The sequence below is a fragment of the Cavia porcellus genome, unplaced genomic scaffold (assembly GCF_034190915.1).
Source record: "Cavia porcellus strain 051 isolate PalLab524CR breed Dunkin Hartley unplaced genomic scaffold, mCavPor4.1 scaffold_1, whole genome shotgun sequence".
Classification (NCBI taxonomy): Eukaryota; Metazoa; Chordata; class Mammalia; order Rodentia; family Caviidae; genus Cavia; species Cavia porcellus.
This window is the reverse complement of record NW_026947484.1, coordinates 232,452,578-232,479,126: the sequence shown is the minus strand read 5'-3', so window position 1 is coordinate 232,479,126 and position 26,549 is coordinate 232,452,578. Positions and strand designations below refer to the sequence as shown.

Below are 26,549 nucleotides of genomic sequence, written 5' to 3'. Positions count from 1 at the left end.
TAATTTTGCATGCGAATGATGCGTGAAGCAGTAAAGGGGCTTGGTTTATATAATCTAGTCTCATTGTTCAGAGAAAAGTAACGTTTTTTAAAGAATGAAAACAGTGCTAGTAAGCTTAATTATTTAGGCAGATTACACTGAGCATAGTGGCACATGCCTGTAATCTGAGCATTCAGGAAGTGAGGCAGGAAGATCTTGTGAGTTCGAGGCCAGCCTTGGATAGGTAGCAAATTCAAGTCCAGTCTGAACTAGGTAGCGAGACCCTGTCTTTAAAAAAAAGAAAGAAAGAACTTACATCAATTTTGTAGTATCTTATAGTAAAGAAAAAAAGAAATAACACTTCCCAACTTGTTTCATGAAGCCAGCACAACCCTTACACCAAAATTTGATGACTAAATAACAATTTACTGGCCATGAATATCTTACAAATATGGCCACAAAAATCCTGAGCAAAATATTGCTAAATAGAATCTTGCTGTATATTAGAAAGTTAATGGAAATAAGCTATAAGCTTGTTTATTCTAGAGATCAGGCCTTAGCTCAACACTGAGAAATCAGTTAAAATAAACCAGGCCTCCTAATGGATGCATGTGATATAACCATTGTGGAAGATCATGGCAGGAATATTGTAAGGAGCCCAGCTTGGACAAATCTAGTTGTGAAATCTTGTCTCAAAATAAAAAATTAAAAAAGGGCTGAGGATGTAGCACAGTGGCTCGGGGTTCAGTCTCTATTGCCTCACTACACAAAGAAAGGAAAAGTCAAGATAGAACACAAAAACAAAATAAAGGGGCAAACTCATAGATTATCCCAGTGAAAAATGTTTCCTAAATTTTAATGCCTCTTAATGACAAAAATTCTTAGTAAACTAGGAATACAGACCAATTTTTTGGAAGATGGTGAAATGTATAAAACCAGCAATATGTTTCTTAGTGGTGAAATATTGAATGCCTTTTTCCCAATTTAAGAACAAGATGTAGGATTAGAAACATCACTTCTATTCAATATTGTCCTGATGGTCCTCAGTGAATCAAAGAGAACAATTAAAAATTCAAAGATTGGAGAAGGATTAAAAGTTTCCATAAATGATATGCTTGTGCACTTATCAAAGAAAACTGTGAAGTGTTGTAATACCTTATCAAGTTAGTATATACAAATCAGTTATATTTCTGTATAAAAAACACCAAACATTTGGAAAATGCAGTAAGAAAACATGTTTACAATAGCAGGCCCCTCAAAATCAGTATAATAAAAATATACAAGACTACCACAATAAATACTAAACACACTTGACAGTAAAAACTACAAGGCAGCACTGAAATAAATGACAATTTAAGTAAAAGAGGAGATACAAAGTTCATGAATTTGAAGACTTGACATTGTTAAGATGTCAGTTTTTCCTAGACTCATCTGTTTTCCAATGAAAACTTCCACAAGTTTAGGGTCAGGGTAGATAGACCCAGGCCAGTTATATAGTGTCATGCTTTGGGTCCAGATGTTCCCCCAAAACCTGTTGCGGTCACAGATGGACTTTTTCAGAAGTGGCTGAATCTAGAGTGTGTGATGCTGAGGTGAAGGGTGTGTGATTACTATTAAATCAACCCACTAATTGGTTTTGGCACTGCCCTAATCTCGGACGCCTGGATACAGTATAAAGAACAGAAAGAGACTTGTTTCCCTTGCTTGTTTTTTCTGCCTTCAACGTGCAGTGAACTGTTTCCTTCTGCAGTGCCCACTCTGCCACGTGCCACTGTGCCTTGGAACCAGCCAATTATGGACTGACACCTTTACAAACTGTAGGACAAGTAAACCTTTCCTCTTTTATCTTTTGATAATGGATATTGGCTCAGCAACAGAGGTAATGAAGACATAGTGTGTCCAGAAACAGGTCCATTTGAGTGCAGTTGCTTGATTTTTTTCTGTGAAGTTGCCAAAAAGTCATTTAGTGAGGGAAAGAATGATCCTGACTTTTTATTTCAGACAGACTACTTTGAGAGGGATTATAGAATGAAATAGTCTAAAACAATAAGCCTCTAGAAGATACATAAGGGAATAATCCCTCAAAAGATGAAGATAAGATTGTAGGTTCATTAAAGAAAAAGTAGAGAAAAAAGTCAGTCCAGTTTTAGAAATGAACAAAGGCTTAAAAGTTATACTTTGGTGTAGCTACTTTGGAAAACCTGTGCTATTTGCTAAATAAAACTAAGTCTTCTCTGTGACTTGAATTTTGCTCTTACGTTATGTGTGCGTAAATAAGCAATGTGCGTAAATGCATCCATCCCAAAGAATGCTGTGCTTTTTTCTTTTTCCAGGGCTGAGGATTGAACCCTGAGCCTTTGCATGGAGCCCAGCCCATGTTCTTTCGTTTTATTTTGAGACAGGGTCTAAGTAACTTAAATCGCCCAGGCTGGACTTGAGATCCTCCTGCCTGCACTTTCCAGACTGCTAGCATTACAGGTGTGCGTCACCATGTTCACCTGCCATTCTGTATCTTAGCCTGGGTGGTTACTTATGTGTAGAATAGTTAAAAATTCATTGATTCACTCATGTAATGTTAGTATACTGCTTTTACATAATACCTCAAAATAGTTTCTGCTTGATAATAAGAATAGTATGTATAGGTTAGAATTTTTTTCCAGGAAATTTTTTATCTTAAAAGTTTTATATGACAAAGTAGAAAGAATTCTTCCTATGAGTTAGAACACTGGTTCTGAATCCTTTCTGCTGCTTTTTTATTTTCTCCAATCTTGTAAAACCTGGATGTTACAATTTTATGCAAAATTATTTAATCTTATTCTTTCTTTTTTTTTTTTTTTTTTGTCTTTTCCGTTTTTACTGGTACCGGGGATCGAACTCACGACTGCCTGCTTGCAAGGCAGGCGCTTATGCAGCTGAGCTAAATCCCCAGCCCCCTAATCTTATTCTTTCATTGTACAGTGGAGATAATAATTTTCCTTTCTTATTCCTGGGATATGAAAGGGACAAAATGAAACGATTGGTGTGAAGTGCTTTGAACCTAAGGAAGTATGCAGATTTATAATCGCATCTTAATCCAATGAAACACTTTATGTCTAGACTCATTAAATCCAAATGATGAAGTCTATTATAAATATTGTAATAGCAGTCTCATTGTTTCATGTATGCAAAAAGGCAGCTGATTTCTTTTTTCAGATAACTGAGAAATTTGAAGTGCTTTTTGAAATCTGGAAGTGAACAAGGGAGCATGACTTTTGAATTAGAAATAACAATTGGAATTGCTCTGACATGTCTACTTGATTTTCCTACACATTTGGCTTGTGCATTTATATTTGATCACTTGCCAAAGGCTTGACATTTAGAAGAACCTTTAGTTCCTCTAAAAGGATTTTATCAACTCTTAACACTACGCATGATTAGGATATGCAATTTTATGTGCCATCAAGAGGGAAAAAGCCACTGCCAATTGTGGGGTTTTTTGTTTGTTTTGCTTTTTATGTTTTTGAGACAGGATCTTGATATGCAGTTCAGGCTGGCCTTGAACTCATTTTGTAGCCCAGGTTGGTCTCAAACTTGCCATGATCCTCCTGCCTCAGCCTCCAGAGTGCTTGGGGTTACAGCTGTGTGGCCACCACATCCATCTTGGCAGTTGTAAACATAAGCAGTTACTGTATGGCATAATTTCAAAGATACTGCTGAGTGAAATGTGCATTTTAGAATCAGTGAAATACAATTTGGTAAATTTTAGTTTTTGTGGGTTGGAATAGCTAGCATTTTATACCTCTAAAAGTTAGAGATACATAATTAGTCATTTGGTAAAAGATGTATAAGGTAAAATATTCATTATAATTTGGTCGGGTTAAGTTGACACATTGAAGTGATCCTTTAGCCTTTTGACTAATTTGAATGAGCACCATCAAGCCCTAACTTTATTACTGTGAAATTACAAAATAATTTGTGATCTTTTTTTAAAGGAGATAATGTTGCCGTGTTGCTCAGGATGGCCTTGAATTTGCAATCTTTCTGCCTATGCCTCTCAAGTAGCTGGGATTACAGGTGTACCCCATGGTGTCTAGCTTTGAACATTTTAAATAAATCTTGTCTGTATCCCTAACAACTCATACACAGTAGACTCGAAGTACTTGTTGAATGATTTATTAACTTTACTGAGTAATAACTTACAGATGTGTATTTGTCATCTGAAAGCAACCAGAGATCCTTCATCCTTGAAGATGAAAACTTTCCCCACCCTTTAAACTTTCACCCATTTAAGACTAATCCCAAGATTAAGATAAGACTTGTTCCTGAATCTAAGCCAAGCCAATATTCCAGGAGCTTAGTAGAAGATACGAAGCTAAATTTCATTTTTGGTCTTAGATTCAGAAGTAGGTAATTTTTAGGAGAATAGTTTGCAAGTTAGAGACCAGCCTGGGCCACAGTGAGCCCAAGGCCAGCCTGAACTGCATTTGACCTTGTCTCAAAAAGACCAAAAAAAAGGGAATTTTGAGGGCTAATTTTGCTGATCATTGATTTGAATTTCAGGAATTGTTTTATTAATTGTCAAATTTGCTAAAGCATATTTGTATATTGTCTCTTGCTTAATATCCTTGTTATTTTTACATTAATACATTAATTGAGCTGGGCATGGCAGCACACGCACTTGGGAGGCTGAGGCAGGAGGACTGCTGTGAGTTCAAAGCCAGCAAGGGCTACAAAGTAAGTTCAAGGCCAGCCTGAACTGCACAGTGAAACCTTGTCTCAAAAACACAACAAACGTGTGTGTGTGTGTGTGTGTATTGAGTGTACAGCTTTTGCATTTAAAGGTCTAACTGCCTTTTCAGTTAAGAATTAATAAAGTACATTTAAAGATGGAATGGAATGAGCCGGTGGAAATAAAGATGGGAGGAAATGAATACAAGTTATTGGAGGAGAGATGTTAAATCAGCAAATGAAGGTGGTGGTTGCTAAAATTCCAGGAAAGGTTATGAAGCTAAAACACTTAATCCACAGCTACTTTTTAACCTCCCCCAACCCCACACTGGATATTGAACCTAAGACCTTCACACTGAGCTACATACCCAGCCAGTTTGTTTGTTGGTTGGTTGGTTTGTTTGTTTGTTTGTTTTGATATTTGGTCCCCTAAGTTGCCCTGACTGGGCTGGGATTTGCCGTCTTGCTAGTTTAGCCTCTCAGTGTGTTGGGGTTACAGATGTGCACACCTGTGATCAGTGTTTATAGCCACTGATTTTTAGTGATGCTATTTTGCTTTCCTACTAGATGCAAGACTTGTTTTGCTGAGAGGGTAGGGTACTGTCCTGAAAGCTCAAGGGTACTGTCCCTGAAACTTTTCAGGTGTCTTGGGCTAGGAGACTTCAGATTGGCCCCTAGAGAGAAAAAAATAAAGACTACATTTTTAATTGGCAGTAGACTTGAGGAGCATCATCAGAAACCAGCAACATTGGAGATAGAAGCCTAAGATATAAAATGCCTTACTATTGTTAGCTATTGGATCCAGTGGGGTAGTTTTTGACCTGTTTGACTTTTCTGATCTTCAAAATGCAGATATGACTCTTCCTAACCATTTCATTCATTGTTTTATTAGTACGAGGATGTCGTCCAGGAAAAATTGTGCAGATGACGGAAGCAGAAGTTCGAGGTTTATGTATCAAGTCTCGTGAGATCTTTCTCAGCCAACCTATTCTTTTGGAATTGGAGGCACCACTGAAAATTTGTGGTAGGTAAATGGAAAAAGTTGGACACAATTCTTTGAGTCATGTTTTCCCTCACATATTTATAATCAGAATGATTTAAAGAAAATGTTTTCTTTTTAATTTTGTGTAACATTTATAGATTGTATTAAATAAAATTATATAAAATTTAAAACTTCTATAAAAATGGTTAGAAAGACTACTTGCTGTATTACAACATATAAAAAATTGCCATCCATTTATAAAGGATTCTTAGAAATCAGAAAACGACAGTGACAAGAATGAAAACTAGGAAGAGGAAGTTCTAGAAGAAATTAAAATAACCGTTAAACATCAGGGCCTCGTCCTCACAATAATAGATTAAAATTCCTAATTAGATTACAAAAAAAGCCAAAATTGGTATTTTATATCTTTAAGGATATGGAAAAATGAAGATGCTAGTGCACTGCTTAGAAAACAACACAAAATTTTGAGGGTTGACATGATAGTATCCTTGGTTTTCTTACTTGGTTGTGATTATATTTGTCTTAAAGTGAATTTTTACCAGACTTAAAGATATATGTCCTTAAATTGAGTGATCAGCTCATTGTTACAATAAAAGTAATGTATTGTACTGGCTTTTGGTTAAACAATGCAGAAATCCTTTTTCCTGAATGTTTCTTGGGTGATTGTATTCGTACTATGTAATATTAAAGTGCTTAGTGTGTCTCTTACATACTTTCTGTTCTCTTTCTTTGCAGTTTATTAAATCAGGTATTTGGTGTTCTGTTGTTGTACCATACCCAGCAATTATAAGATAAATAATGTTTGTTGAATGGATTAGGATTTCTGGCTTGCTAAGCAATTTAGTGTAAAATGTTGCCTTTAAGTAAAATACAGGTGCTCCTCAATTTACAGTGGGATTGTATCCCAGTATACCCATTGTAAATTAAATTCACCTAACCTACCAAAAGCATAGTTTAACAACATAGTACACAAATGTTGGTCATTTCCATCAACCATTACATGGCTGAGTGGGAGCTTCAGCTTGCTGCTGTTGATGCCCAGTATCTCAAAAAAGAGTATTGTACCTCATACTGCTATCACAAGAAAAGATCAAACTTCAGAGTACAGTTCCTGCTCACTATATTTTGCTTTCTCACAATCATGAAGTCGCAAATCCTAAGTCCAGATGTTCTAAGTTAGAGATTATTTGTACTCTTAAAGGTATTCTTTTAAATATTGCATAGAGATAACTTGATTGTAATAAAAATTACTTCCATAGTTCTTAGTTCTTGCTTTTTGACATAACAGAGTACCACCTAAGTTGAACTGCCATAAAAGTAACATTAATTACTCTTTGTCATATTTAAAAATTGCCCAAAACTTCTATGTTTAAAAAAAACACTAATTTATCATTTCGTAGTTTCTGTGTGTCAGGAATTTGGGCCCATCTTTGTTGGGTCCCGGTTCGGAGTCCAGTCAAGGTTTGAAAGGGGGGGTGGGTACAGTCTTCTGAAGGCCCAGCGATGAGGAGTTTCAGTTCCTTCCCCTCCGACAGAGGAAAGATGGTCTCAGTTCCAAATGAACTCGCGGCCAGAGCCTCCCTCACTTCTTTGCTGCGTGGGTTTTTCCGTAAGACATTGTCAGCACCCAGCACCTGTGGAAGAAGGTGTGATACAAGCAAGTCTTTTAAAAGTCACAGTCTTTTAAATCCTAACTTTGGAAGTTACACTCAGTGTCCCTTTTGTTGTGCCTGATTTGTTAGAAGAAGGTCACTAGGCCTACACTTCAGGTAAGGTGATTGTGTAGTAGTATATAAGCTTTAGGAGCCATTTCATAGCAGCTGATTTTTCTAAACTGACTTTTTCTATTTTAGGAGATATTCATGGACAATATACAGATTTGCTGAGATTATTTGAATATGGAGGTTTCCCACCAGAAGCCAACTACCTTTTCTTAGGAGATTATGTGGACAGAGGAAAGCAGTCTTTGGAAACCATTTGTTTGCTATTGGCCTATAAAATCAAATATCCGGAGAACTTCTTTCTCTTAAGAGGAAACCATGAATGTGCTAGCATCAATCGCATTTATGGATTCTATGATGAATGTAAGTGAAAAAAAACTTAGAAAAGTAGTTGATGAAAAAAAATTGTATAATTCTCTAATTCCTTTCCATTTAGTAACAACCCCTAGGCAGAGGGGGCTTGAAAGTGGAAAACACATTATTATTATTTGGCATCCTGGGATCTCCTTGATCTTATTTCAGATTGACTACAGCTTACTTGACTGAAGAACTGTATTTTAGTTAGTTTGCCTAGTAAAAATTTCTTAGTGAAGCAGAGATCATTATAGATTGGCTTCTGGTTTTCTACTAAGACTGTTTAAAACTCAGAGTTTGTCAAATTACCCTGCTACATTCAAACTGATTTTCTAGTTTTGTTAGCTCACATGTGAGCAAGCTTGTTCTGTTAGTTATAATTAGAATCATTTGCAGTAATTTTTCTACTTGAATTTATTCCTTATTTCTGCGGAATTCCCTGTTAGAATCTACTTCTGTTTTTTCTATCTTTACATGTAGTAGAGTCCTAATCACACTTATACTCTAGAGGTCATATAATTTAAAAAATGTTTGAAGATGTGGTATATACGTCACTTTTGAACACTAGCAATGCGGCAGTACTCAAGACAGGTGATTTCTGTTCTCATAGAGCTTATGTTCTAATGGAAATTATTCTACATTTGATCATACATTGTATGTTTCCTTTTTAAGAAAAAATTTTATTAGTATGTGTTCATGATACATAAATTACATTTATTATGGGGAGTTGGTACATTTGTTTTATGTTTTTGAGACAGGATCTAACTATGTAGTTCACCCTGGGCTCCAAATTAGTATACAGCAAATGGTTGGCCTTGAACTTGTGGCGATCCTCCTGCCTCAGCCTCCCAAATGCTGGGATTACAGATGTGCAGCACCACATGTGGTGGTAGTTGGTATATGTACGTAACACATCTTTATTGGTTCTTTTTCTTCATCCCTCCCTGTGTGTTACAGTATGTAGTTAGAATTGTTTGAATCAGATCTGCAGAGAAAAGGTGGGTTGAAGTACATGAAACTGTAATCATCTTATTAAAAGTACATCACAATATAGGTACAGTATATTCTTAAAGGTTGAAAATAAGGGTATGAATATGCTGCAAGATAGAAATGACAGTCAGAATTAGTGCATAGAGGAGCAGCTTGTGAATAATACTTGGAGTTGTACTGAGTCATTAAGAGACAGGCTGTGTGTTGGGGGCTGGGGATTTAGCTCAGCAGCATAAGCACCTGCCTTGTAAGCAGGCAGTCATGAGTTCGATCCCCGGTACCGATAAAAAGGAAAAAAAAAAAAAGAGAGAGACAGGCTGTGTCATAAAAACATAGGAAATTAGGACTTGTGTCTTTTACCTGTTTCCGTGGCTTACTAAAATTGAACTTGATGCCAAATCAGAAAAATTTAGTGACTCCTTATAAAGGTGAACATACATTTCATTTTGTCTTCGTTGTAGTTATTTTAAGCTGCGCTACAAGAAAATTACAGCTTCTATACCTTTTCACTTGCTATAACTGTAAATCTGAAAAGTGAATCTTACCAGTAAGTTTTTAGTGTATTAACGCATTATAGTTTAAAAAGATAGTGTCCAAAGGTACACATTTTAGTTCTACTCATTTATTTGGCTAGATATTTAGTGTGCATGTTCAAGGAAAAATAATAGCTTATTAGATTATTTCAGGATTGCTTTATAATAGTGATCTTAACTCCCTAGTGTGAGAAGTTGAAAGATACGAAAGATATCTAAAACATGCAATAGAAACTGTAAAATGAGAAGAAACTGTTCAAAAGGAAAGAGATACTGGAATGAGGGAACGAAGAAAAGGGGATAGCAAAAAATAAGTATACACACAAACACAAGATACTACTACTTGAGTTCATTGAAAAGAAAGGTTTGTGATAATACCATTTGCAAAGTTAAATCGCTGTATCTCATACTCTGAGTAGAGATAACAATACATAATGTATTTACCATTGTTACCCTTCTATTATCTTGTTTTGAAATTTTTTTATTTTTCTCTGTAAAATTAAAAAATAGTGGGCTGGGGATTTAGCTCAGCGGCATAAGCGCCTGCTTTGCAAGCAGGCAGTTGTGAGTTCGATCCCTAGTACCAATAAAAAGGAAAAAGGCAAAAAAAAAAAGAATTAAAAAATAGTGATCTTGAAAGACAAAATCATTTGATGTATTTCTTGCATAAAACATACCGTAATCTTCCAAGTGTAACTTTACCAAAGGTGCTGAATATTTTCCTTCTTTGGTGTTTTTTTTCTTTTTTTTTTAAACAGGCCCTTCATTGTGTAGTCCATGCTGGCCATGAACTGTCTTTATAGCCCAAGCTGGCCTTGGACTCAGTGATCCTCCTGCCTCAGCCTGTTGAATGCTAAGATTACAAGTATATGCCACTGTACCCAGCAGTATTTTAATAAAACTTTTTGTGAGATTTTGGGATTCAAATCCAGGGCCACAAACATGTGAGGCAAGTGTTTTACCACTGAACTACCTTCTCAGTCCTCATGATGCATTTTTTTTTTCCAATATAGTGTATTCTTACAGCTTACTTCACATACAGAAAACAAATGCTAGTTAAGTATACAAAAGAAAGTTGAAATAGTTAATAATTCTGTGGCTTTGAAATAATAACAATTTTAAATTTTTATGTTCTATTTGCATGTTCTTTTTATAGGTAAACGAAGATTTAATATTAAATTGTGGAAGACCTTCACTGATTGCTTTAACTGTCTGCCTATAGCTGCCATTGTGGATGAGAAGATCTTCTGTTGTCATGGAGGTAAAATAATAAATTAGCCTTAAGAGTTTTTCTTGCTATTCTTCCATTACTCACTAAAGACCATTCATTCATTCATGAGATAGTCTTGTTATGTAGTTTAGGCTGGCCTTGAACTCTCAGCCAGCACTGCATAGTGAGACCCCATCTCAAAATAAATAAGTGGGTGGATGGATGGATGGATGGATGGATGAATATAAGTAAATAGCTAGATAGCTACACTGGGTAATAAAGTTTTAATTATGACTTAGTTATGGAAGCACAGATAGCAATTATGAGAAGTCAGGAAAGGGAAGAGGGTATGTTTGGTTTTTGTTTATTTCTGTTGTTTTTTGTTCTTTTTGGAGACAGTCTTACTATATAGAAGTAAGTATTTTAGAGCGATGAAAAGAACAAATGAGACAGTATGTACAGTCTCTAGAGAATGGGAGGACTGATCCGACTAGACTATCAAGTGCACACTGGGGAATGATGAGATCACATTGTAGAAATCTGAATAGGTAGCAAGACAACTTTATTGAATGTTATAATCATGTTGGATTTTTGTATAGAAAAAATTCAGTGAAAGTAATACAAGAAATTTTTTTCATTAATAAATGGAATTAAAATGAAAAAACGCTGAAAAGATACATGCACTTTATTAGTCCAGAGGGTTACAGAGGGTTACAGAACATAATTCAGTGTATTAATTGAAACGTTTTCCAGTAGATAGTAAACATTTAAGGCACTGCATGTTAGTATAGCTAAGAACAGTACAAAATACCAGTGTTAGCTGTGTTCTTTATGGTGCTTGGATTACCAGTAGAGAGTAATAATGGCTCGTATACGTGTACCACTTTAAATATTCTAAAGTATATTGATGTTCTTTTTCTTGTTTATCCTGATCAACCATTTAATGCCTTGGTTAAGTAATGGGTATGCTGGAGAGGACCAGCTGAGACCTTTTAACTTGGAATGTTTTACATGAAGGGGTAACAAAATAGCAAAAAGTAATGGAAAGTACTGCAGCTGAGTCTGTTTGTGTATTTGAAGGGCAGGGAGGGAGGAGAAGAGAATAATGGGGATCTTTCTTTGGAAAATCTTGAAGTAGAACAGAATTATATTTTCTTGCTAGAGAAGACAGAGAAGACATGTTTTGTCAAATATCAGGATTAAATCCTCTATTCTTATTAATAGGACTGTCACCAGATCTGCAATCTATGGAGCAAATTCGAAGAATCATGAGACCCACTGATGTCCCTGATACAGGCAAGTATATAGAGAAATTTAATTGTTTTATAACCGTAGTATGAGTCTGTCAAACTAATTTTGTTACACGTAAGGACTACTGTGGATTCTGCTTATTTTCCTATCTAAATTCTGTCACTCATATTGGCATTTGCCTGCTAAATTAGTCAAGATATTTTAAATTAAGTAACTTTTCTTCCCTCCCTCTCATCTCCTTTTTTTTCCAGCTGCTTTCCTGTAAATTATGTAGTTTTTTTTATGTTCTACATCATCTATATTTCATATTTTTAGAACTCTTAAGGCTCTAAAGTCCCGTGGTTAACTATATGATAATTATGTGTGAGATTTTTTGAAAAAAGTGAAGCAATTGGAGAAAATAGTGAAGCAGTTGGAGAAAAATAAGTACAGCTGAGGATAAAACACTATTAACAAATGAGCCTAATGCAATTTTATAAATAAATGATAGATGCCATTACCACTTAGCCTAACTTTTTGATTTAAAATGATGGTACTTTTACTTGAGTAGCATATATACTAAGGTATCTAATTATGGAATTCATATAAGATGCCATGAAGACCTGCTGGATTAAATATAGTTGCTTCACTTAGTGTTAGCTTAAGACATTAACACCTTTTTGTGTGGCTTCTGACACCAACCACTACGTGTGATTTTCCCAAACCACACCTAGTTCTCCAATACTATTGGGATAGGTAGTTCAGTTCTGATTCGGCTCCCACCCAGGTTTAGGAGAGACTTCACAGATTAAGGGCTCAATCCACAAGACTGCTTCCATTTCAGATGCCAGCTGCCAGTGGTGTCCCTAGGTTACCTTGCCCAGCTGACTATGAATTCAGAAATTTCCATAATCCTTTCCTTCAATAATTTACATGTTCGTTAAAAGGTTAAAACTCAAAAACAGTCAAATAGAAGAGAGATGGAGCTGGGAGGTCATGGGAGCAGCTAACTCAGAGCTTCTGTACTATCCATGGGCAAGCTTCCTTCCCAACACCGAAGCTTCACTACCAACCAGCACTCACCAGTTCTCAGTGTTCAAGAGTCTTTTTATAGAACTCTATCATATTCAATGTTTCTGGTGACCAGATCCCATCCTGGAGCTTTCCAGAGATCGTAGTGTGAATCACTGTATTCATAGGGCCAGTCGTAGAAAGGGACTTGTAACAAATAATAAAAGACACTCTCGTCTTTGAAGAAAGTGCAGGAGTGTGCCAGGACAAAATGGAAACAAAGATAGATACACTTTTATTATGTCTTATCTTCACCTTATTAAAAACACTGATGTGAATAAAACTGTCCCTCCTCTTTTTTCTGCAGAAGACTTCGTTTTGTAGACAGGGCCTCAGCCCTCCCAAGTACTGGGATTACAGGCATGCACCAGTACACCCAGTTTCTGCCAAAGGAGTTTTTAAAAGCAAAAGTACCTTCTTGTATTAAATTGTCCATGTGTGTCATCAGATCGACCCTTTTATGTATAGTATTTATCAGTTCTCAGCAAATCTGAATATGTTCGTACTAGGAATTGTCTGAAGTAGTAGAAGTAGTAGAAGAGCTCAATTCTGTTACATGTTAGAAATATACTACATATGAAAAAATGCCCTGTAACGTATAAGATGATGGTCCTCAGTGTTATTGGACTGCTTTACTTGATGTACTGAAAGTCGTATGATACCACTTTAAATGCTCTTCATGGCTACATATATAGTAGTTGTTTATTCTTTTGATACCAGTAAGGCATCCCAGATCTGCATGCTGTAATAAATTGCTTTACAGCATAAATAACATAAGTTGTGTCAGTTATACAAGAGGGAAAACAGGGTTTTTGGCATAGACTTTGATTATGATTATTACTAAGTATGTTTAAACTTAATAGAATAGTATATTTAAAGTAGCATTTTTAAAAGATGCAGTATATTCATAGAATTTTTGTACATTTGTGTAGTTTTATATTTATATATGGTTGTATTTCTGTAGGTCAGTTTTGAGGTGACCATACTAGGTTTTTATTTTCAGCATTTTAATGAACTTCACGGAAAGTTTCTGAGATGCCAGAGAATGGATAAAGTAGTTATTGATCTTTGTTCTGTGCAGCCTTCAGAAATTTAATTTATGAATTCTTTGAAACAGTAGCCTAACATGTTATCATGCTTGCTCATGTCATGCTTTCCCAAATGTTAAACCCTGCATTCTAATTTCATGCAGTTTTATTGTCACAGTGAAATTATAGATAACTAATCACTGGCCTTTTGGCTTAGTGCTTCATCTTTGGAAAGAAACTGAGAAGTATAAACATAATAGCAGCTGGGTGTGTAAATTCAGTCATCTTCAGCCAGAAAGGACATATGAATTGGGTCCCCCAATGGATTTTCCATGTGCTGGTGAATTTCTTAAAAAACAGTTTAGGAAATATCAGTGATAGAAATTAAGACTACATTGCCACTAATTGAAGAATTCTGTCAAGACAGACTATAACTGAACAGACTATCACTGAAAATTAAAATCTCCTTTTCTCCTAAGTTATTTTAGGAAGTTTATGGGTGTGTGTGGGTGGTTTTTTGTTTTGTTTTGTTTTGTTTTGTCTTTTTCCTTTTTATCAGTACCAGGGATCGAACTCACAACTACCTGCTTACAAGGCAGGCGCTTATGCCGCTGAGCTAAATCCCCAGCCCCATGGGTGTGTTTTGAGACCAGGTCTTGCTGTGTAGTTCAGGCTGGCCTCAGGCTCTCAGCAGTTCTCCTTCCTTTATCTCCCTAGTGCTAGGATTATAGGTGTGCGCCACCATGCCTGGCTTTGAATTCTTTTTTTAAAATTTTAAATCTGATTCATTCTATAAAACATGTAGATCTTTAACCGCTATAGTTCTTGGAAATTTACTTAGTATCACAGTCTCTCTCTCTTATCTCACTACAGTTCAGTTTTTATGTACTCACTTTTAAACCATCAAGAGTGTTTTTAAGATCTGATTATTCAATTAGAGGTGCCACAGGTCTTTGTCCTGCTCCCCTTTTTTTGCTACTTAAAGCTATGTCATTTCCTATGTATTGACAGGTCTTTCCCCTTTCACAGTACCATTATGCTAACCTTTTCCCCTTGATTTGAATATTCCTCTTCTGTAATTTTTCTCATTTTCCCTCTTCTGCCTGCCTATTAAATGTTGGATTTTTTTTTTTTAGAGTTTATTTACTGGTCTTTAGACAAAGTAGTCCCAAGTCCTTCCTGAGATTTCTTCTATTAATATGATAAAAATACCATGTAAGTTCTAGTCCTGACCTCTTTTCCTAGGCCCAAAGCATTAATAAAGTCAGGAATGTAATATGATTTCTGATTTCTTCATCCACATTTGTTCTTGTTTTTTGTTTTTGTTTTTTTTTTTTTTTAATTCTTCAGCCCTCAGTAGAAAATGTTTTCTTTCCTCACATTTACCTATAGATCAAATACAGTTCTACTGGATTACAATTGAGTTTTTCCTAAACTTAAACAATCTGATTCTGAAGTTTATATGGAAGAACAAAGGATTCAAAGTAACCAAGAAGAAGAATTAAGTGGGGATACTGGGCCTAAAGACTTACTTGAAAACTCTAGTGTGACAATGGCTGAAGGATGAATAGAATAGACTATAGTGCTCAGAATTAGTGTAGCTCTAGAAGAAAAGGATGAACTAATTACTCAGGAAGTGGTGCTGGATCAATTGGCTATTTAAATGAAGAAACTACATACAAAGGATTTCTGTATGTTGTGCACAGTGTGCCGTGCGTGTATTTCTTATATGAGAAAGTATTGAAAAGTACTGCCTTAAGAGGCCAGGCAAGCTTATTTGTCTGGTTGCTTTAACAAAGAATAGTTAAGACAGATAAGTTGGGGTATTTGAAGGCAAGATTATTATTATTTTAATCTTTAATCAGACTAAGAGGGAAGAAGTAGAATGGGATATAGATATGCTTTACTGTGTACATTTTGTTTCATTTTTATTGTTTTATTTATGTCTTCTACAGGTTTGCTCTGTGATTTGCTGTGGTCTGACCCAGATAAGGATGTGCAAGGTTGGGGAGAAAATGATCGTGGTGTTTCCTTCACTTTTGGAGCTGATGTAGTCAGTAAATTTCTGAATCGTCATGATTTAGACTTGATTTGTCGAGCTCATCAGGTATGAAACATAAGACTCTTGGATATTTTATTGTTAACTTCCCATAGTCCTCTCATATTATTTTTGAGGAAACAAAATTGATTTGTACACAAGAAGCAGTGAGCGATAGAGTCGTGGGTACCAAGACGTTACACTTTCAATCAGTGATTTGTTAACTCTTTTCTTATGTAATGTAGTATTTCAGAAGACTATGTCTTCATAGTATAGTGTGATAGAACCATAACAAAATGTTCTAAAATCAGTGCTTTGATAAAGTTTTCTAGGCATGATCTAGGTTTTTTTGTTATTATTGAGAACAGGTTAATCCATAAAGCATTGATTTTTTTTTTTTTTTTTTTTTTTTAATCAGAACAAACCATAAGAAATGTTTGGGATGGTTGAGGAATTTTATTGTGTCATAGGTAACATCAGAATATCATTAATCACTTTAGCTGTGATAAAATCATTGTCAGGTGTGAATGTCCATTTTTTGCAAATACATAATCATCTTATGACATAAAATGTTCAGGCTTTGTAAAACAAGCAAAACAATCAGTATAAGGTACACTGATTGGAAGGCATTTCTAAACATCACCATTTTGGCCAGGGATTTAGCTCAGGGGCTCACGCACTTGCCTAGTAAGTGCAAGGTCATGAGTTTGATTCCTGGTACAAAAAAAAAAATTCTACTGAACATAAACATTGGAAGTTACTATGTTTTTGAAGTTTATAAGCATATTTAAGATTGTTTGCTATTCTATGTTAAAGGAAAATATACTAAAGTTCACAGTAATTTAATTACCTTTTCTCGGAGGCTTTACTCCCTCCCCATGACCCTTGACTACTTCTGTCTAGTGTGTGTGTGTGATATGTGTTACTGAGGACTAAACCTAAGTTCTTAAAGCAGCTTAACAAGCATTGTACTACTTTGTTTGCTACATACTTCACCCTATTTTGTTCTGTTGTTTTTTGAGACAGGTTTTCACTAAATTGTATACACCAGCCTTAAACTTCTGGTCCTCCTGCAGAGATTACAGTCATGAGCCACTCTTTGTGTGATCCTAAGTGACAAATCAAAATGAATAGTTTGTTTTCTGCATTTTATTTATTTTTATTTCTTTGCACAAGCAGGCACTGTGCCACTGAACTGTAATTCCGGCCCTGTTTTCTGCATTTTATATCTCACCTGCTTTCTTAATCAGTGAGCTTCATATGTATGATTTGATAATTAAGTGTTCTGCTACATACCAGGTCAAAGTTGCCAAATTTTCTAACTAAAGTTCCCACATGTTTTTTCCAACCATGATCTTCATTCACTGGTCTTTTCACATACAAATGATTATTTTAAGAAATCACATCATTGAACTACCTTCATTGGCATGGTCTTGTCCACAAATCTCCAAAACTGTATTCTGTTTAATTGTGTTGTCTCTAGTAATCACAAATTCAAAAACTTGGGCTGGAGATTTAGCTCAGCAGCATAAGTGCCTGCCTGGCATGCATGAGGTCATGAGTTTAGTCCTCAATACCAAAAAAAAAAAAAAAATGAATAAGCAAAACTGAGAAACATTTCTAAGTGCCAAACACTCTGCCAAGTGAGGTAAAGTGATTACAGTCTTGACTGAAAAGCTTACTATCTAAATTGTACTGTGAGGTAAATTTTAAGAAGCATGTTCCCAATACTAAGGTGGAAATTATTTTTAAAACTAAACAGTTTTGGAGGTGCTGTTTTCGTTACAATATAGTTTTGCTTGCCAAATGATACCTAAGATAGGCTTCAAAAAATAATCATGCTTACATGTTCTTGCCTGTCTCTTGCATCTGTGGAGCTGAGAACCATAAATTAAGTCACTTAGGTAACAATAGATTCTAAAAATCATTATGCATAAGTGTATGAAGGAAAGAATTACATAATAATTTGGTCTGGCAGTTTTTGAGGTTTTTGCTTTTGTTTTTATGGTCTTTTTTGAGACAAGGTCTCACTATGCAGTTCAGGCTGACCTTGGGCTCATTTTATAGCCCAGGCTGGTCTTAAACTTGCAATAATGCTACTGCCTCAGCTTCCTGAGTGCAATCAGGAGTGCACCACCATGCCTGGCTGTGTCAATTTTTTGGTACCGGAAATTGACTGCACACTTGCAAGGCAGGCACATATGCTGCTGAGCTAAATCCCTAGCCCCTATGTCAGCTAATTTTAAAAGAGTATGATATGGCCAGGTGTGGTGGCACATACCTGTAATCCCAGCACTCAGCAGGTGGGAAGATAGCTACAAGTTTGAGACTAGCCCAGACTACACAGTAACAGACCCTACCGGCCTCAAAAAACAGAAAAATATGAGCTGTATAACTGAATAATTTTTCCATTGTTTTTCAGTATTTCAGTGTTTTAATATACTAACAGTTTAAAAATACAAAGCAAGAAAAAAAGCTCTTCGCTTTTTCATTTAAGAATTCCAGCTGGGTGTGGTAGCACATGCCTGTAAATCCCAGCTCTGGGGAGGCTGAGGCAGCAGGATTATCCAGAGTTCAGACCCAGCTGGGTTACAAAGTGAGTTCAAGGCCAGTGTAAACAACATTGTTGTCTCAAAAAGACAAATTTAAGCCGGGGCGTGGTGGCTCACGCCTATAATCCCAGCACTAGGGAGGCTGAGGTGGGAGAATTGTTGGGAGTTCGGGACCAGCCTGGGCTACAAAGTGAACTGCCAGCCTGAACTGCATAGCGAGACTCCATCTCAAAAAAGACAAATTTTAAAAAATATTGCAGGCAGGTGCTGTGCACTGAGCTGTACCCCTGGCCCTATGGGTATGATCTTTTCTGTACCTTTAGTTACACTTTTGGGGCTGCCTCAAAGTCCTTATCTTCAAAATGTTCACCTCTCATGCTTGTTTTAACTTTGGGGACTACACGATTTTGTCAAAGAAATACTTAGTGTCCCATCCAGCTCCCTGTGCTTGCTGTAGGTATATTGGTGTATCTTCTGTTTGTCTCACGGGGAACCTTGAAAATGGTGTATTTTTTAAGGTTTTTTTTTCATAACAAATTTATTATTCCATTTAACTACATTCTTGCTATTATAGAAAAGGTACATCAATTTTAATATTCTAAGCAATGGAATTTTTAGACCTCTGCTACATTGATCCCCGTTAGTATAGATAGTTGAGAATTATCTGTTTTTTACTTTTAACATTTCTTTCTGCAGGTAGTGGAAGATGGTTATGAATTTTTCGCTAAACGACAATTGGTAACCCTATTTTCAGCCCCAAATTACTGTGGCGAATTTGACAATGCTGGTGGCATGATGAGTGTGGATGAAACTTTGATGTGTTCATTTCAGGTAATAAACTTATACAAACTAAAACTCTTTATAAAGCTATTAACAGAGTAATTCTTTTAGATGCGCAGTCTGTGAGTATTGAGTATCAGTTGTAATTCAGAAATGATTACCACTTAGACTGTAGATTTTGTTTTTTGTTTTTTTGAGATGGGTGTCACAATGTAGTTTAAACGGCCATAAACTTACTACGTGTCACATCTTACTGAAATTTGTTTTAAGTTATAAATCTTCCAGCCAGCTCTTTTTAGTATATAAATAGAAAGTTTTGGAGAACCTAAATTGTGTTAGTTGTTCCTGATTCAGATGTCAAAATTGTTAAATTCCTCTATGACCTGTTGCATAGTGGCTTACTTGCTAAAAGAAAGTGAATGCAATGGACAATTTTAGAGTTTTGTTGTTATAAGATGAATTGATGGGATCAACTAGGGGCAGGGAGCAGGAGATTGTAGTATAAACGCAGATAAAAATAAAGTAGAATATGTACTTAAGAAAAAACTTTCCAAATCGTTTTGGTTTGGTTTGGTTTGGTTTTTTCATACCTGGGATTGAACTCACAACCTCGTGCTGCCAGGCAAACTTTCCAAATCTTCAAAGTACCTGTTTATAAAAATAGAAACATTTACATTTTGAAAAGGTATTAGCTATGTCTTTTGTATGTTTACAAATAATTTTGGTTCATTGACTAAAACAACTTCAGTACTTTGTGTTCACAAACACTATGTCCTTTACCAAAATCCAAAGATGTTTAAATCCTATATATAAAACAGCATAGTACTGGCATATGGCTTATATACATTGTCCTGTATGTTTTAAATCATCTCTAGGTTACTTACCATGCCAAAGAGGCTGTATGCTGTGTGGATTGGCTTTATACTGTACTGTCTAAGAGAATGATGCAAGGAAAAAAGTGTACATATATAGTACCAATGCTTTTTCTCTGAAATATTTTCAATCTATAGTTGGTTGAATTCTCAGATGCATGGATATGCAGGGCCAGCTGTTAACTTTATGAAACGTGATCAGAATATATGCTGAAAGTTTAAATTTTTAAAAATTTATTACAGTAAAAGACTAGTTGTCATTAATTCCCCTCAGAGTATCCTCCTCTTTGCTTCAAGCACACCTGTTTCATTTGTTCTTGCCAGTTTCAGAAACAGTTCTAGAAGTCCTTTTTCCTGAGTGTCTTCCCAGGGTGCAGTCACAAATTACAGTGACCTTGGCGGCCAAATGCCATTAAACAGAAAGGCAGGTTCATAAAAACATAAAGGTTCATTCTCTGAGTTTGGTACTTTGCAACATCTGGTTCTGCCCCAAAGTCCAAGCCTGAGAGATGAACATTTTGAATTATTTTTGAGGCAGCCACAGAGTTTAACTAAAGACACAAAAGATCAAACCCACAGGGCCAAAGATCAAATCCAGGGTCTTAAACTTGGTGAACAAGCACTGTTACCACTGAGCTATGTCCAGATCCATTTAAGGAATACTTCATACATCTTTTCTATATATTTTTTTACAAAATTATGACATTTTGTGTTCATAATGTATATTAAAGCTCTACACTCATGAAAAATAGTCACACTGTAACAGCTGTTTGCAAGGATGTAGAATAACTCTAAACTTTATATGTTGATAAAGGAAATGTAAATTGGTACAACTGCTTTGGAAAAGTTGGACTCTTTATCAAAATGGTTATTTGGTCCAGCAGCTCCACTGCTACAGAAATGAAAACATAGGTCCACAAAAAATATTGTACATGAATGTTTATAATATTCATAATAGTCAAAAAGCAGAAACAACCCCAAAGCCCATCTGAATGATTAACACTTTTTAAAATATGGCCTATTCATACAGTGGAATATACTTTAGCAACAGAGATGGCGTAGTGATGCATGCTACAGCATGGGAGAGCTTTTCAAATGTAAGTGGAAGAAGACAGTCACTGAAGTCATGTGATGGCAGTTCCATGAAATGTGTAGAATTAGCAGATCTACGGACACAAAATTGATAGGTATCAACTAATACTTGGGAGTGGTTGTGGAAAGACAGAGAGTGACTGCTACTAAAAACATTTAAGGGTGAACAGAGTGTTCTAAAATTTGAAATCCCAGCAGTTAAGAGGCTGAGGCAGGAGGATCCCTGAGAGTTTGAGTATAGCATGGGCTACAGACTGTGAGCTCAGGACCAGCCCTGAACTGCATGGGAAGACCCTGACTCAGAAGAATGGATGGGTAGATGGGATGGATGAATGGATGAGAGAAGATAGATACCCTCAGATTAACGACTGATCGATAATGGATAGATGATAGATCTTCATACTTATGTAAATAAGTAAGTGAACTTTATGGCATGAAATATACATGGATAGAGTTATTTGGAAAGTTTTTTTAATTCCTCTTTGTACATAGAAAACATGTCTGAAGAATTCATGACTTACAGATTACTAACCCTATTAAACAAATGGTGTAGTTACAATGAGATCGTAAGTTTTTTGTCTCTAAACTACTTTTCCTCACAATGGAGATACAGCTAACTTGGGAGGGGTACATTTAAGGGTTGGGTAGTTGTCATAGGGCTAATGTAATCTAGTTTTTGTTACTAAAAAAGGTTAATGTAATAGTAAGTTTTTCAGATACTTTGCACCTTTTTTTCAGTATTGGAGATTGAACCCAGTGGCCTTGCTTGTGTGCTCTGCCACTGAACTACCACCAGCAGCACCCCTGTTGCACATTCTTTAAATGTGAAATGTTTGTGGAATTTTGTTTTGTTCTACATTTTTATTGCACTTTTATAATTCATGCTATTTATTGAAAGAATAACATTGTTTATTACAAATAATTTACTTTAAGATACTGAAACCATCTGAAAAGAAAGCTAAGTACCAGTATGGTGGACTGAATTCTGGACGCCCTGTCACTCCACCTCGAACAGCTAATCCACCGAAGAAAAGGTGAAGAAAGGAATCCTACAAAGAAACCATCAGCTTTGTTAAGGACATACTTCATAATATATAAGTGTGCACTGTAAAACCATCCAGCCATTTGACACCCTTTATGATGTCACACCTTTAACTTAAGGAGACGGGTAAAGGATCTTAAATTTTTTTCTAATAGAAAGATGTGCTACACTGTATTGTAATAAGTATACTCTGTTATAATGCTCAATAAAATTAAATCCAAATTCAAAATTATCCATTAAAATTACACCTTCACATATCTAAATTTTTAAAGTTGAAAAGCATCCCAGTTAAACTAGATGTGATAGTTAAACCAGATGAAAGCATGATGATCCATCTGTGTAATGTGGTTTTAGTGTTGCTTGGTTGTTTAATTATTTTGAGCTTGTTTTGTTCTGTTTGTTTTTGCTAGAATAATGGCAACTATTTTATTTTTTTCCCCCTAAACATTTTAAAAAATGAAATGTGGAAGAGCTTTAAAGGTATTCAACTCACCATTTCCTTTGCTTATCTACTTATGTACCTTTTTGATCTTAATAAAACAACTTACGCATTATTACAGGAAAAAGAAATTCTCAAGATTGATACTTCTAAAAATTGTGCAGACAGTCCAATCTAGTGATTTTAATCAGTTTGACTGGGCAAACTTTATACCTAATAGTGAATATTTTGCTTTTTACAAAAATAGCCACTGATTTGGATTTGTGCACTCTAATTTTTAACTTATTGATGCTCTATTGTGCAGTAGCATTTCATTTAACTTAAAGATAATGCTCATATAGTATTTCCCAACTAGTTGGTAATGTGATTACGTGGTACTTTGGCTTTAGGTTTTAATTCGCACGAAACACCTTTTGGCATGCTTAACTTTCTGGTAACACCTTCACCTGCATCGATTTTGTTTTTTGGGTTTTTGTTGTTTTGTTTGTTTTAAGATCCACAGGACATGAGAATCCTTTTTGACAAGCCTTGGAAAGCTGACACTATCTCTTTTTCCTCCCTCTATACGAAGGATATATTTAATGAATTCTGATCAGTTGAGACAGTTTATCAACCATGGGTATTGGGTGCTTCACTATCTAATATTGCCATGTGAATGTTGTATACAGTTGTAAGGCTGTGTCACTAAAGATTTTTATTCTGATTTTTCATTATCAAAGGTCATACGATATTGTATAGATATGCTTTGTAGTGAGCTATAGTAGCAATAATTTCTGTACATGATCAAGAGTTTATTGCATTTCTTTTTCCTGTTTCTCTCTCTCTCTCTCTCTCTCTCTCTCTCTCTCTCTCTCTAAGGGTTAGCATTAACAAATGGCAAGAAGTAGAAAAGTCAACATAAAGATTTTAAGAGAACTTCTAGAACACAGATTTGTGATTCTTAGATATGACATTGTCAGATGGGATTCTAAAATCCTTTATTGAGCGTTGTCAAATTTGTGAGCTTCATAGGGATGGACATCATATTTATAATGCCCTTCTATGTGCTACCATGGATGTGAAATTCTTGACCTTAACTATTGTCTTTGAAAACAATACTTTGAGAATTCTGTTAACTTACATTTTATAGATTGGCGCATTGTATTACTGCAAGAAATAATTTGATTTTCAGCACAGTGCAAAAGTTCTTTAAAATGCCTATGTCTTTTTTTTCTAATTCCATTTTGTTTTCAAGCACATTTTAAATGTAGTTTTCTCATTTAGTAAAAGTTGTCTAATTGATATGAAGCCTGGCTGGTTATTTTATTCAGTTTTTTATTTTTGTTTTCTTTTACAATGAAACATTTAAACATTTCAGCATGCTTTGTATTGTTTTCTGAAAGTATTCATGAATTGTATATGTATTAGGTTGCATACTTTTATGCTAATGTGATTGCATATTTCCTGAACAGTATGTAACAGAATTTTAGATGTATTCTTTTAGGAGTCACATTGAAGTCTAGAAAACCAGCCTTTGGCAGGAAAAAGGCAGTCCTTACTAGTTTCAGTATTAATCTACACTAATCTGAAACCTGCTGGCTGTTATTTTTGTAAAAATTAATTGACGTCAACACTAAATATGAAAAAATCAACTAAATAAATATTAAATATAAAGATGGAAATGTACCATATTGAAAAAATATTCAGGCACTTTTAACCATTTTAACAGCTTCTATTCATTTACAAATACTACATGCATTATATATATTTGCTGACAACATGGCTACTTGAAATAAAACTTCATTTTTGTAGTAGAAAAATACCTTGTAATTCTAGTGTAACTTGTTTTTTCTTTGAGTTTTTTTTAGTGATCTTCTATAATTTAATCCAAATGTTACAGCATTCCAAATAATTAAACGTACTAGATACATGTTATCTGGTAGATCACATGAATTTAAAAGCAAAGTTCTTATGATTAGTTTGTTTGTTCTTGAATGAAGCGATCCACTACAATGGAATTTTTTTTTAAACTGAAAAGTGCCAACAGAAATAATTTTAAAACTTAAAAATAGAAGCCGTCCTTTGCACATCAAAATGATTTTATTACAGTTAGCATAATAAAAGCTTGAAGAATGCATGAAGAATCATTCAGCTAACTTATCTTTTGAATCCCATACTGAGACCAAACAAGTCCATTTATGATAGTGGCAGAAGGTGGTTTCAGTGTCAGGGTTTCTTCCAAAAGTAAGAAGCTTGATTGAAAGGCGGTGATATTAAGTTAAACAATCTCAAATTATCTCCCTACATGGCAAACTGTAACAGTATGTACACCATAACCTAGCTTCAGACTATTTTGATGATATTTGCATCATAGTGGTTTGACTTGAATTTTTTAACATGATGGTACCAAAACACATTGAATAGAATCCGTATTTTAGTTTATGAATTTCAGTCTTTTCCCAGGCTAGTGATAACGCAGTAGAATACTTAGACTGATGATGGGCAGAGGCAATGAGCCGTTGATTCACTATTATGTGGTTAAGCTGTGACGTTTGGTAGTTAGACATATTAAATACATTTTGGACTTCGGATATTCTCAACTTAACTATGGAGTTTCTCAGGACACGACTATTGAAAGTCGCAGAACGTCTATCCTATAACAAATAGTTATGTCCCAGCCAATTTAAGCAGCTGAACTTTCAGCCAGTCAAATGCTATGAACTACCAAAACGTCCAAATAACATAAATGCTGAACGGTAACCAGTCTGCCTAATTTCTTACATCCTTTTTCTGTCCCTAAATAGTGCCTGCCTTTGTTATTGGATAGACCTCTCTAAATCATTACTATTTCAGGGTACTACTCAACTCATGAAGTTCTTTGCTCACATACACTCAACTAAATTGAAGGAAACGTAGGTTGATTTGAAGCCTGAATGTTCAGGGAAAATATACCTTTCAAAAAATTTCTCTTTAACGGCAAAGCCAGGAACATCTTAAGGTATGTCTCAAGAATATAGAAATATTGGGCTAGGGATTTAGCTCAGCAGCATACGCACCTGCCTTGCAAGCAGGCGGTCCTGAGCTTGATCCCCGGTACCGATAAAAATTAAAAAAATATATATAGAAATAATATACTGGCCTCAAGGAACTGAAATATGTCAGTGTGTAAGTTCAATTATATTCCCTTGTCTCCATGTCACCCATAACTTCTGAACCAAAAGAACATTTTTTTAACTTCATTCTGCCAAATAGATGTTTAGAGAAGGAAGATGGCTTGGCCGAATCTGCTGTTCTGTCCACTTACTCTACCCATCTCCCTTTCTGTATGAGCGAGTACTTGAATCAGTGGCTAAGAAAGAAAGCTTGAGACACTTCTAAGTATGATAGTTGATACATTGTGTCACTTTTTGAGTTTAGAAGTTTAAGCAACTCGGTAGGGGGCCAGGTGCTTTACTTTGTAAACATCTTCATTCTGCGCAACAGGAGGGCATGGAATGGTGTGAGTGCTACACCTGCAATAGGAGGCTCGCCCATTACAATGTAAGGGAAGAAAAGAGGCTTGCTCTTAACCCTTGTTGCTCTTGTTGGTTTGCTGTCTTCTGCCTTGAAGTATTGCCCCTGTGCCATGCCACCAGCCTTGGAGCCAGCTTATTATGGACTGAAACCTCCACAAACTGAGCGAAACAAAACTTTTTCTTCCTTAATGGGGGGGGGGGCAGGTATTTTCTCTCAATAATGAGAGACTTTGCCTAAGATGCTGGGTAAATGGATGCACCTCAAGACAATACTCAAAATAAATTGTGTAAATACCACATTGCTTCTCTGGTGTAAGAAACAGTATAGATAAGGACCAAAATGTATGATAGGTATTGTAAAATAGGAAGAAAATGTTCAAATGGGAAGAGGAACTAAGCGAGGAGGGAAATAGA

The 26,549-nt window shown here is 35.5% G+C and overlaps 1 protein-coding gene across 3 annotated transcripts in view; it reads left to right on the top strand.

Moving 5' to 3' along the window:
- Positions 1–23,922, top strand: part of Ppp1cb (protein phosphatase 1 catalytic subunit beta) — a 40,051-nt gene extending 16,129 nt beyond the window's left edge. For all 3 annotated transcript variants that reach the window (XM_005005044.4, XM_005005043.4, XM_005005042.4), the window contains exons 3-9: positions 5,579–5,710; positions 7,543–7,773; positions 10,444–10,548; positions 11,722–11,793; positions 15,782–15,933; positions 19,113–19,247; positions 22,094–23,922. In XM_005005044.4, coding sequence (XP_005005101.1) covers positions 5,579–5,710; positions 7,543–7,773; positions 10,444–10,548; positions 11,722–11,793; positions 15,782–15,933; positions 19,113–19,247; positions 22,094–22,198 — 932 coding nt within the window. In that variant the 3' untranslated portion in view covers positions 22,199–23,922. The remainder of the gene's footprint in view (positions 1–5,578; positions 5,711–7,542; positions 7,774–10,443; positions 10,549–11,721; positions 11,794–15,781; positions 15,934–19,112; positions 19,248–22,093) is intronic.
- Positions 23,923–26,549: the final 2,627 nt, after the last annotated feature.